Consider the following 13,624-nt stretch of genomic DNA (forward strand, 5'->3'; position numbering starts at 1 on the left):
GTAAAAGAACCTATCACTTCAATCAAATGGAGTCAAGGGTCTTTCTTTCCTAAATGTCTAAATTGCGGCAGGTTTGATAACGTGTTGCTAACTTAAGAACTGCATTTAACAGCTGTGGCAAGAAAGGTCCTAAAATGGGGCAAAATTCACTTAACAGTTCTCATTTAGCAACAGAAATGTTGGGCTCAATTGTGGTTAGTAGCTTTCCCCTCCTTCTACTGAATCCAGTTTCTAAACCATAATGGCTGGGTTTGGACAGCACATTAAGCCAAAACCCAATTACATTATGGTTTAGTGCAGGGGTAAAATGCACTTACCTTCGCTACCGGATTGCAAATGTGAGTGTGTGCACATCTTCTGCGCATGCGCAGAGGGTCAGCACACGGGACGTGATGACGTCCGGGTGGGTGGGCAGAGCCTCCCACCACTGACCCTACCGGATTGCACGAGCCGGATAGATCCGGTTGGATTTCACCATTGGTTTCGTGCAATATATAAACCCAGTTGTTAGAAAACCACTTCCTGCCTCAATCATTCATGCCCTCTTTAGGCAACCTTCCATTTATTCCAACATTTATCTATTATTATTTATCTAACACTATCTTATTTATTGACTTGGATTAAAAGGAAAGATTCCTTAGAGGGAATCTTGAAGCCGGTATTGCAGTTCCAGTACTTAATCTTGGAGAGAGACAGTCTGAAAGCCATGTTTTGTAACTTTCTTGACTCCTTTTAATTATTATAAATTTGAAATTGGGTCAGAGCCAGCCCAGAATAGCAATGTAAGTGCTGGGTTGTCTAAAGCAGTGTTCCCCAACCATTCCGGAGAGAGGAAATGGACCTGTGCGAGCGGCAGGTATGCACGCTCGCACACACAGCTCAATTTGCGTGAGCAGTGGGCACTCGCATGCACGCGTGAAGCTCCATTTGTGCTGGAGTTTCATGTGCGTGCACAAGTGCCCACCGCTCACACAAATGGAGCTGCATCCATGCACTTGCCCACAGCTTGTGTGACCCAGTTCCAAATAAGGTCACAGCCCAGTACTGGGCCACGGCCTGGGGGTCATGGACCCCTGGTCTAAAGGTTGGGGGGCTTTTCATATCACCCTTCTGTCAGAGTTTGTTGCAGCACACACACGCAGACTATTAAGCAGGATTCAAAACGTTTTTATATACATAACAACACATAAGGCATACAATACCCTTGTAGGTTTTTCCACGTTGTAGAGAAGAGAAATAGCAAGTACAAACACAGCACAAAATGGAGGAGGCAAAATGGAGGAGAGGAGAAGCTAGTGCCCTCAAGCTTATATACAGAACAGTTAAGCCACGCCCAGGCTCCAAACTGTCTCTTATACAACAAATACTATGTTTCAGTTACCAAACAACCCTCATTGGCTGACCTGTTGCTATGCCCTATTCCAGTTCATGAATATATTCTGACACCTTCCAAAGATATGCCTGCATTATTAACAATCACCACTAATCTTTCTTTCAGTCTTGCAACATTTACAGCGAAAACCAGTTCATCGCAAAACTACATGACTCTGCTCATCTCTGTCATTCCCAAAACAGCCTTGGTGAGTCTCCTTTACTCTCAAGGTTTACTCTCAAACTTCTGAAAATGTCTTTGTGTGTGTCCTATATTGCAGTTTTTCTCCTTAGCAACTTCAAGATACGTGAACTTCAATTCCCAGAATTCCTCAGCCAAGGAGAGCATCATAATCTATTTATTATTTATTTATTTTGTCAAGCATGTATAAGATAACAGATATAAGTATAAACATAATTATGAATACATGAAATGGATACGAATAAATGGGGACATTAGGACAGGGACAGTAGGCACGCTGGTGCTCTTATGCACGCCCCTTGCAGACCTCTTAGGAATGGCGTAAGGACAACAGTAGACAAGTCTAATGTTAAAGTTTTGGGGGTTTGGGGAAGAAACCACAGAGTCAGGTAGTGCATTCTAGGCATTGACCACTCTGTTGCTGAAGTCGTATTTTCTGCAATCAAGTTTAGAGCAGTTTACCTTAAGTTTGTACCTATTGTGTGCTCGTGTATTGTTATGGTTGAAGCTGCAGTACTCATTGACAGGTAGGACATTGTAGCAGATAATTTTATATACTACGCTTAGGTCGGACCGAAGATGGTGAAGTTCTAAGTTGTCTAAGCCCAAAATTATAAGCCTGGTGGCATAAGGTATTCTGTTGCGAGCAGAGGAGTGGAGTACTCTTCTCGTGAAATCTGGACTCTGGACTCTCTCAGTTGTATTAATGTCCGATACACAGTGTGGGTTCCAGACAGATGAGCTGTATTCTTGGTTTTTTTCCCCCTAGATTTTGCCCGCTCCAGTTTTGGTTCTCTGCCTTGTCACGATCCAGACCAATATTTTAGGACACGCGGGTGTCAAACTCACGGTGTCACGTTGCCGTTACTTGACGTATCGTGATGTTTTTCCACTTCGCGGAGCTGGGCTGGCCGTGGCTTGCGCCATGTGATGCATCCGACCTACGGGCCGTCAGTTTGACACCCCTGCCTTAGGAGAAACAACTGTTGCTCCTCCAAAAAACAAGAAAAATACAAGCACAGATTAAAATGGAGCCACTTTGTTTTAAATTAGCTAAATTTAAATCAGGTTCTGACAGGTTCTGGAGCACTGGTAGCGGAAATTTTGAGCCGTTTGGAGAACCGGCAAATACCACCTCTGGTTGGTCCCAGAGTGGAATGGGAATTGAGATTTTGCAATATCCTTCCCCTAGAGTGGGGAGGGAATGGGGATTTTGCAGTATCCTTCCCCCAGGAGTGGGGTGGGAATGGAGATTTTGCAATATCCTTCCCCTGGAGTGGGGAGGGAATGGGGATTTTGCAGTATCCTTCCCCCTGGAGTGGGGAGAGAATGGAGATTTTGCAATATCCTTCCCCTGGAGTGGGGTAGAAATGGAGATTTTGCAGTATCCTTCCCCTACCATGCCAACCAAGCCACATCACACCCACCAAGCCACGCCCACAGAAGCGGAAGTAAAAAAATCTGGATTTCACCACTGAGTCACAGTACATCTTTGAGGCTTTCGAAGGTCTCACAGCCTAGGATTCTGTATCAAGTGGAAGGCAGCAAAGAGGCTGGTAAAGTTTATAGATGATTAAAGTCACATGAATTTTGCTCGGCTGGTAGGGACAATATGGACATTTCCATTGAATTTTTCTTGGCAACCATGCAGAAGTTAACTAGCCTTTCTTCTTACCCTTTCCCAAGATGGGGTTTCAACTTCCCAGTCTACCCACAGTCCTCAGATACCTGGTTGCCTTCACATCTATCTCTGTTTTGCTTATTGAGATCAGCTACATATGGGATTACTGTTCAATCAAGCACAAATACCATTTTAACCACTCTACAAAGCCTTAGTTAGACCATGCCTAGAGTACTGCACTTTTGGTCACCACCAGGGGTAAAATGTACTTACCTCTCCTACTGGCTCACTTCACGCACAGGCCATCATCTGCGCATGTGCAGATGGTCAAAACCGGGACGTGATGATGTCCCTGTTTGGGGGGGTGGAGCAGGGGTGGATTCTACTTACCTTTACTACCGATTTGCATTGCGCTCATGCATGCACGCACTTTTCTGCGCATGCGCAGATCACCTATGATGACGTCCGGGTCAGTGGGCAGAGCCTCCCGCTGGTTTTACTACCGGTGCTTGCGAACCGGTCCAAACTGGGGGCAACCCACCACTGGGGTGGAGCCTCCAGCCGCTGGCGCTACCAGCTCTCCGAACTACCCACCGCCGGCGCTACCGGCTTCCGTGAGCCGGATAGAGGCAGCAGCATTTCACCCCTGGTCACCACACTATAAAAAAGATGTTGAGAGTGCAGAGAAGAGCACCCAGGATGATTAGGGGCCTGAAGGCTCAAAGATGTTGAGACTTTGCTAGAAGTGCAAAGCAGAGCAACTATTAAATTGATTAAAGGCATGGAGACTAAAACATAATGATGAACGGTTACAGGAACTGGGCTTGGCTAGTCTAGTGAAGAGAAGAGAAGGACCAGGGGAGACATGATAGCAGTCTCCAATACTTGAGGGGCTGCCACAGAGAGGAAGGGATCAAGCTATTTTCCAAAGCACCTAAAGGCCAGACAAGGAATAATGGATGGAAACTGAACAAGGAGAGATTCAACCTGGAAATAAGGATAATTTTTTTGACAGTGAGAACAATCAACCAGTGGAACCGCTTGCCTCCATAAGTTGCGGGTGCTTCATCACTGGAAGCTTTCCAGAATAGATTGGACTGCCATTTGTCAAAAATGGTGTAGGGTCTGCTTAGGTAGGGGGTTGGACTAGATGACCTACAAGATCCCTTCCAACTCTGTTAATCTGTATCTAAATCTCTAGTCACAAGGAGGATTAATAGATATGTGCTCTTCCTCCAGGAAACTGAAGAAAACCCACCAGTCTATCACCTTCTCCAATTCTATATGCCTTGTGGAGCTGACAGCCAGCAAAGACCCGACTGCTCTCAACACACCTGGAACATGACATTTTCTGCTGAGGGTGCTGAGGCTGCTGTTAATGTCCAGATCAGCCCAGATCCCAGCGCTTTATCTTGTCACTCAGAAAAGGAGGGTAGCAATAAGAAGCTTATCTGTGATTTCAAGTACGTACCTCTGTTTTCTGAACTGTTTTCTGTATTACAGAACGTAGAGTTGTCAACCTGCTGCTCTCAGATGTACCTGAGCAATTTTTATTTATTTATTTAGAACATTTATATAGCTGCCTACTCGCTCACAGCGACTCTAGGCGGCTTTGTTGTTGTTGTAAGTTGCGAAGTTGTGTCTGACCCATCGCGACCCTATGGACAACGTTCCTCCAGGCCTTCCTGTCCTCTACCATCCCCCAGAGTCCATTTAAGCTCACGTCGACTGCTTCAGTGACTCCATCCAGCCACTTTATTCTCTGTCGTCCCTTTCTTCTTTTGCCCTCAATCGTTCCCAGCATTAGACTCTTCTCCAGTGAGTCCTTCCTTCTCATTAGGTGGCCAAAGTATTTGAGTTTCATCTTCAGGATCTGGCCTTCTAAAGAGCAGTCAGGGCTGATCTCTTCTAGGACTGACTAGGCGGCTTACAAACAGTAAAAATCACAAAATGGGGGGGGGGGGGGCAGAGATAAAAATAAAAAAGATTAAAAAAGATAAAAAACAGTAACCCACCACCCACCCACCTCCTGCCTCAGCACATGATTAAATAAGCCATTTTAGGGGCTCCCTCACACTTTGGCTTCCCCAGGCCTGCTGGCAAAACCACATCTTCAGGGCCTTCTGAAAGATTGCCAAAGTGGGGCCCAGTCTAATTTCTGGAAGTATGATGTTCCAGAGAGAGAGGGAGCCACCATAGAGAAGGCCCTTCTTCTGGGTCCCAAAAGATCTAACTCCTTAGGGGACGAGACCCGCAGTGTGGTGACACAGTGGTTAGAATGCAGTATCGCAAGCTACTTCTGCTGCCTGCCAGCTGCCTGCGATTTGGCAGTTCGAATCTCACCAGGCTCAAGGTTGACTCAGCTTTCCATCCTTCCAAGGTGGATAAAATGAAGACCCAGATTGTTGGGTCATTAAGGATGTGTTGGAGATAAGCTTGCAGAATTCCTAATGAGCTGGACCTTTGGAAATCCTGGAGCGATTGCTCTACATGGGGCTGCCCTTGAAAAGCATCCGGAAGCTCCAGTTGGTCCAAAATGCAGCGGCCTGCATGATTTTGTACAGACCTCGGTGTGCATATCTGCCATCTCTACTGCAGGAGCTGCATTGGTTGCCGATTTGCTTCTAGGTGAAATTCAAAGTGCTGGTTGTCACTTTTAAAGCCCTTCATGGCTTGGGACCATGTTATCTGAGGGACCATCTCTTGCCGATCACATCCACCTGAGCCACTAGAATGGGGAGGCAAGAAAAAGCAGCACAGAGTTGCTGTTTGTCAGCAGAAAAAAAGCCCAGAAACTTGTGAATGAGATTTCACAGAACCAGGGCTATAGAACATCTTAGCTTACGTAGGTAAAACCTGGCTAGAAAGAATATGCATATATATATATGAGTGCACATCAACCTAACATGTGAGTGCACCGCACTCAAAATACAGCAAGTGAGAAAATTCCCTTTTTCTCACATGCTGTGAGAAAAGGCCGTTACAATAACATCTCCACACCTGCGGATTGGCTAAATCCACTTTGTGTTTTTTTTTTAAGTTTTTTATTTTTTAGACAAACAAACATTTAATACATCAGTTTTCTTTTCCCTGTGACATCTCGGTGTTGTCTTCCAAAGTTCTTTGTTTTCCTGTATAGTTGTCATTACTTCTATCTTGATCCTTATCCAGTCCACAATATCAATTCATCACTAACATAATATTCAACTCATCACATATTTTTACATAATCATTTATATCTCTTCTCCAACCAATAATAAAAATCATTCCATATTTTAAAATATTCAGAGTCTTCTCTATCTTTAATCATCAAAGTTAATCTATTCATTTCTGCACAATCTAAGAGGTTTTTTTTATTACTTCGTCTTCCAAAGGTATTTTCTCCTCTTTCCAATTTTGTGCATAGACAATCCTTGCAGCTGTTATTACATGTATTATCAGATAAACTTTTTCCTTGCAAATTTTTTCAGGTAGGATACCCAGTAGGAACAACTCTGGTTTAAATTCAATATGTTGATGTATCATTTCCTCCAACCAAGTCTTAAATTTACTCCAATAGTTTTTAGCTTCCAGACATGTCCACCACATATGATAATATGATCCTGGTAGTTGATGACACTTCCAACATTTAGCTGATTTTTCTTTAAACATTTTTGCTAATTTCTCAGGTGGCATATGCCATCTATAAAACATTTTATTTTGATTTTCCTTATGTGCAGGAAAGGAATTAATTTATAATTCCTTTCCCATAGTTGTTGCCATTTTTCCAAATCAATTGAATAACCAAAGTTTCTTCCCCAAGCTATCATTGTTTCTTTTACTTGCTCCTCCTCTAATTCAATACTAAGCAAAAAATTATAATTTTTTTATTAAATTATCATCTGTTCTCATGAGTATCCTATCCAACTCAGTTTTTTCCATATAAAAATCATATAATTTAGCATCCTTCTCATATCTTGTTTGAATCTGCATATACATATACCAGTCTGTCTCAATCCCCTGTCCTTCTAGTTCCTGTTTCCCTTTCAATTCTCCCTCATCTGTTAGTAAGTCTTTATATCTAACAATATTGGATTGGCTGAATCCACTTTGGAGTGAAGGGAGGAGTTTCTAATTCCTTTATCCTAACTGTATTGCCTGAGGAAATTCAGAGTCTGCTTTTCTTTCATCTTGCTATCACTCCGGTTCAATAAAAGGTTCCTTTTGAAATGCCAAGAGTTTCAAGAGTCTTTACTTTCTTGAACGAGGAGGAGAGGCCGGATCTTACAGCTGCTTACCTTCTAAAGCAGCCCGGTCAGTAGAACAGCAGAGGTGCAGAAATCAGCTGTGCTGCGCGGATCAGCTGAGCTAGAAAGAAGGAAATATAGGACAGGATAGGGCAGGGGCAGATCAGTGGGGCCAGCTGATGGTCAGAACTACCGGTTCTCTAGAACTGGTCTGAACCGGCGGCAGCCCACCACTGATTACATGGGACTTCCCTTGAAGACTATCTGGAAGCTGCAATTGATCCAGATTCTGGTGACATGAGCAGTTATGGACACATCACGTTATGTTTGTGTTACACATTTTTTTATGCATGTTTCACTGGCTTCCTTATGCTTCTGGGTGGAATTCAAGGTGCTGGTTATCACCTACTACCTTCATGGTATGATGGGGCCAATATAGCTGAAGGACCATGTTTCTCCACTTGTTTCTATGTGCTTCATCAGGTCTGACAGGAGGAACACATTCTGGTTCCCATCAATAAACATATCTAGGAGGACCCAGAAAATGTATCTTTTTGGGTTGCACACCTGATCTTTGGAATGTCATTGCCCTCTGACTCTACCAGCCTTTCAGAAAGCTCTTAAAGAGTGTTAATTTACCATCTCCTGCTTAGCATCTTCTATGTTTATCTCCTCTCTAGGTCCAGCTGCTGTTCTCCTTTAGCAGAAATCCTGATCAGTGATGAGAATGGCAACGTGAACAATTTCACCGTAGATCACAACACACAGCCTCCCACACCAGCCTTGTGAGTTCTGACCTACTTGAATTTTTGAAGCTGCCTTGTTTGGAATCAAATAAGTCAGCGGCCTGCAACCTTTTGGGCACCAGGGACCGGTTCCGTGGTGAGAGTTTTTTTTCCACAGACCAGAGAGGGCATGGTTTTGCATGCTGCCTGCATCCCGTGAATTAGGCTTCTCTTGTTTGCACAGACTGGTTTCTGGCATGCTGCAGACTGATGCCAGTCCATGGACCAGGGGTTGGGGGCAATGGTGAAATCCAAATTTTTTTATTGCCGGTACTGTGGGTATAGCTTGGTGGGCGTGGCTTGGTGGGTATAGCAGGGGAAGGATACTGCAAAATCCCCATTCCCACTCCACTCTGGGGCCAGCAAGAGGTGGTATTTGAGGGTTCTCCAAACTACTCAAAATTTCCGCTATTGATTTTCCAGAACCTGTCAGAACCTGCCGGATTTCACCCCTGGGTTGGGGACCCCTGAATTTTTTTTTTTTTAATTTGATTTATATGTCGCCCTTCTCCGGAGACTCAGGGCGGCTTACAATGCGCTAAGCAATAGCCTTCATTCTTTTGTATATTTATACAAAGTCAGTTTATTGCCCCCACAACTGGGTCCTCAATTTACCTACCTTAGAAAGGATGGAAGGCTGAGTCAACCTTGAGCCTTGGCGAGATTTGAACCTGCAGTAATTGCAGGCAGCTGGTCTTAATAACTAGCTTAATAACAGGGTGCCTTAGACCACTGTACTACCAAGGCTCTTAAGTGGTGTTCTTTAAAGTAGCCTTCACCTGGCACCCTCCAAAGTGCAGGTACCGTATTTTTCGGAATATAAAACACACTTTTTTCCCTCCTAAAAGAGACTGAAAATTTGGGTGCATCTTATACTCCAAATGTAACCCCACCCACCCACCAGCCCCCACCCTTCGGCCTCCGTGCATCCACTTCCTGGCTGCAGAGATTGCCACCGACAATGGCTTGTGTTTTTGGGCTCCACGCATCGCATTTTCAGCCTCCAAATGCTCCGTTTGAGAGCCCTTCAACGCAACACGTTTGGAGGCTGAAAACGCGACGTGAGGTGTCCAGAACAGCTGCTGCCTTCTCTTACCCTTTCCGCGCTTCACCTGCTTTAGTCACTGGAGCTCCCTCAGACAATCAGCTGACTTGTCACCTTGTCACATGATCCAGATCTTTGTTTAACAAATTGTGATCTGTTCCTCCATGACTGCTGCTCTCCAGCTTCAATTGGAGTCTGGTGTTGGAAAAAAAATCTGGTCTGGTTCCAAGCCGGGGAGAAAGGCATTGGAAATAAAATGAAGGCTGATTGGAAAGAAGGACTCTGTTTACTGATGAGCAGAACCAACACACAGCATGTAGTTCTGGGACAGCTGACAATTTAGTTGAAGGAGTGGATGGATCTTTATAGGTTTCAGTGACTTTGAAGTTTGAACTGTTCTTGGGATTGTGCAATGAAGGAGCTTTTGTATCTTTTGCTATTCCTATTAGTGGGTGGGTTGCTTGTTCCTTGCTAGTGGGTTAATCCTATTATGTCCTAAAAGGTCATGTCCTGTCCTTCTTAATCCCATCACCTGGAGCTGAAGGTGTTCTGTTTGTGAATAGATGTTCTGTTTGTGCCCAGTCTTTCTTAATGGGCACAAAATATGCATCTCTAAAGACTTCAGGCATCTGCTGGAGGCTATTAAGAAAGACTGGGGGCTGTTTTCTGCCTCTAAGAACATATTTCTCCATTTCTCCTTTGGGGAAATATAATATTCTGCCTCTTAATATTCCCCAAAATATTTCATTCTCTAGGAGGGGAGGGCTTACCACACTGGCATAATTGCTCACAGCGGTATTCACACTGGGTTTATTAGTTCAGATGATCACAGTCTGCTTGATATTCATTTTCTTATTCTCTTTTGATACATTTGCATCTGCAGTACATTACTGAGTGCTTAATATATTAACTAGCATATGGTCAATACTGGGGATATTTATAACTTGGTATTTCAACCATCTGTACTGAAATGTGATCTCTGTTACATTAACTGCATGGTTTCAGATTAGGGTGAGAAATTAAGATTTGAGTAAAAGCTCTGCACCTGGCCTATATACAGTGTCAAGTTTCTTCGGCATTTTGAAACGCTTTTTATCTCCTTCATGCTGCGTTTTCCTATCAACCTCAGAGAAAAGGACACCAAACTTTGATTAAAGGATATTTCAGGCATGGCGGTTTAGCTCTCAGGAATTTGGGAACTATATCTTATTTTGCCCAGTCTATGGATGATTTTATATTTTAATGCTATAAACCGCCCAAAGTCAGGAGGGAGGGAGGGAGGGGGGATGAGGGGTCCTTGGTGCTCTCTGAGCTTGGTTGTTTTCTTACAGATGTAAGAAATACTACCCAAACTAGGCAGGGGTGGGTTCTAATTTTTTTTACTACTGGTTCTGTGGGCGTGGCTTATTTTGTGGGTGTGTCTTGGAGGTCATGTGACTAGGTGGGCGTGGCTAGCTGGTCAGAGTCGTTTCTGGAAGGTCCTCGCACTTATGACCAGTCCTCACACTTACGACCCGACTCATTTGTTTGCTTTTAACACTGATCAGCTGTAGGACGGCCCTTTGAAGCCCCGCGGCAAGAGTTTAAACAGTTTTTTTCCCTCTAGTCATCAGCTGGGACTCAGGAGGCAGCAATAGATTGGGGGTGGGACCAAATAAAAGGTAAGAATAATGTGGGGGGGTGGGAGGGCTGGGGGGGAGAATCGGTTCGGTGATGTCATATCATCACCGCTACCGGCTCGGCCGAACCGGACCGAACCGGGAGGAACCCACCACTGAAACTAGGTAACATCATCAGTGCTAGTAAGGAGTGGGGATTGCTCTACATTTATATTCTAGTATATTGTCCTGTCAGTGTTGATGGGATTCGTCTTGGAGGTTCTTTGGTTGGGCTGTTTATTGTTAGTTTGTTTAGCAGTTTCTTAATTGGGGCATTGTTTACTTTTTGATTGTTGATTTGATGTAAATCTTGGGGTTAATCTATGCACATCTGGTGTTGATGGTTGGTGGGGAGATGTTTTAGTCTTCTTCTTCCCTTTTGGGGTCTTTTTGTTTCCCAAAACACCTTCTCATCAATAATGGGGAGGGAAGGAGGGAGGGAGAGATGAGAGAGAGAGAGATGATATATGGATGGAAGGATGGATGGATGGATGGATGGAGAGAGAGAGAGATGATAGAGATAGATAGGTAGATAGATAGAAGATGGGTTGGTAGGAGATAATAGATAGATAGATAGATAGATAGATAGATAGATAGATAGATAGATAGATAGATAGATGGATGATAGGTAGGTAGATAGATAGATAGTAGGTAGGTAGGTGGATGATAGATAGATAGATAGAAGATGGGTAGGTAGGAGATAGATAGATGATAGATAGATAGATAGATAGATAGATAGATAGATAGATAGATAGATAGATAGATAGATGATAGATAGATAGATAGATAGATAGATAGATAGATAGATAGATAGATGATAGAGAGATGGCTGGATGGATAGATAGATAGATAGATAGATAGATAGATAGATAGATAGATAGATAGAAGATGGGTAGGTAGGAGATAGATAGATAGATAGATAGATAGATAGATAGATAGATAGATAGATAGATGATAGAGAGATGGATGGATGGATGGATGGATGGATGGATAGATAGATAGATAGATAGATAGATAGATAGATAGGAGAGAGCGATGATAGAAAGAGTAGATACTGTAGAGAGATGGATGGATGGACGGACAGGTTTATTCTTAAACTCCTTTGAAATTATAGAATTAGAACTCTGAAACTAATCAGAGTTAGTACTGCTTTCTCCATATAATATTAAGTTTCATCAACTTTTTTTTTTTTTTTCATGCTTCCTTCCACAATTTCACTGCAATTCTGTCTTTGCAACTTCGGAATTCCGGCTACTGCATGGAGTAGCATCAGCAACTAGATGTCCAGAAGGCTGAATCCGTCGTGAGCACCATCGGTATTCTGAGATCCTCCGATTTTCTTCAGCACTATCATCCAGCACTACATCAATAATCGCTTCACCTTGTCTATCCATCTGGTTTTCTTGGTAGATAACTGGAGCGGTTGATCATTCCTCCTCCCGTGCCGTATGAGATTATACTTTTGTCGTTGTCGCTCAGATGATCATCTGCCTCCGGCATCTTCTTAAATCAGTGCTCCTGACCTGGAGGTGCCTGCTTACTTTAACTGGACAGCTGGAATGACCTTCACACCTTAAGTGACCTTGAAGGGAATATATATACTCTTGTCATCTACCCCCAAGGTTCTTTGCTCATCCCTCCCTTCTGCACTCTGCCAGAATGGAGCAAGATTTGAGGATGTCAGGAAATGGCATGTCTTCTCAAGCAGAAATGTCTCTGTCCCTTTCTTTCTGTGTCCCCTGGCAGACCTGCCAAATCATGAGTAGATCCTGAAATATGGTTGGTTGGTTTTGTTTTTAGGTTCTTGATACTATTAATTCTAAGAAGATAGTACCAAGGACCTAAATGGGAATACATACTCTGACCACGTAAGCTACTTCTATCCCCCACAGAGCCCTGATAAAACAAATGTCAGCATAGGCATGTTGGTACTGACAGATCTGATAGTAGTATAAATCGATCTGCACCAGAGGTGGGTTTCAGCAGGTTCTGACCAGTTCTGGAGAACCGGTAGCGGAAATTTTGAGTAGTTCAGAGAACCGGTAGTAAAAAATTCTGACTGGCTCCACCCCCATCTATTCTCTGCCTCCCAAGTCCCATCTGATCGGGAGGAAATGGAGATTTTACAGTATCCTTCCCCTGGAGTGGGGTGGGAATGGAGATTTTACAGTATCCTTCCCCTGCCATGCCCACCAAGCCATGCCCACCAAGCCACGCCCACAGAACCGATATTTAAAAAATTTGAAACCCATCATTGATCTGCACCGATCGATTGGCTAGAAAGATCAGAGTTTTGATACCAAGCATCAAGATGCCTTGCGTGCGAATGTTTAATGGGTGGAACTCAAGCAATTGTGGAGGAACCTAGGCTGTTTCAGAAGGGACAGTCCAACCTGTTCCTCCAAAATCTGACACCAACTTTTTTTTTAGGTTCTAAAAGTGTGCAGAAATATTATTAAATACGTGGGTAATATTTAATTGCTTTACTGTAATTTTGATTTAATTAAATTTCAAATTAAATCAAGGTTAGTTCTTCCTCCTCCTTCTTTTCCTCCTTTCTTCCTCTTCTTTTTCTTCTTCTTCTTCTTCTTCCTCTTCCTTCCTCTTCTTCCTCCTCCTTTTCCTCCTTCCTCCTCCTTCTTTTCCTCCTTTCTTCCTCTTCTTTTTCTTCTTCTTCCTCCTCCTTCCTCTTCTTCCTCTTCTTCATCCTCCTTTT

At 43.5% G+C, this 13,624-nt stretch overlaps 1 protein-coding gene across 1 annotated transcript in view; it reads left to right on the top strand.

Moving 5' to 3' along the window:
• Positions 1-13,386, top strand: part of LOC117667901 (uncharacterized) — a 39,231-nt gene extending 25,845 nt beyond the window's left edge. The window contains exons 8-11 of the mRNA XM_034421526.3: positions 1,499-1,580; positions 4,434-4,657; positions 8,101-8,205; positions 12,176-13,386. Coding sequence (XP_034277417.2) covers positions 1,499-1,580; positions 4,434-4,657; positions 8,101-8,205; positions 12,176-12,188 — 424 coding nt within the window. The 3' untranslated portion in view covers positions 12,189-13,386. The remainder of the gene's footprint in view (positions 1-1,498; positions 1,581-4,433; positions 4,658-8,100; positions 8,206-12,175) is intronic.
• Positions 13,387-13,624: the final 238 nt, after the last annotated feature.

The sequence above is a fragment of the Pantherophis guttatus genome, chromosome 2, assembly GCF_059756535.1.
Source record: "Pantherophis guttatus breed Tessera chromosome 2, ASM5975653v1, whole genome shotgun sequence".
NCBI classification, from domain to species: Eukaryota; Metazoa; Chordata; class Lepidosauria; order Squamata; family Colubridae; genus Pantherophis; species Pantherophis guttatus.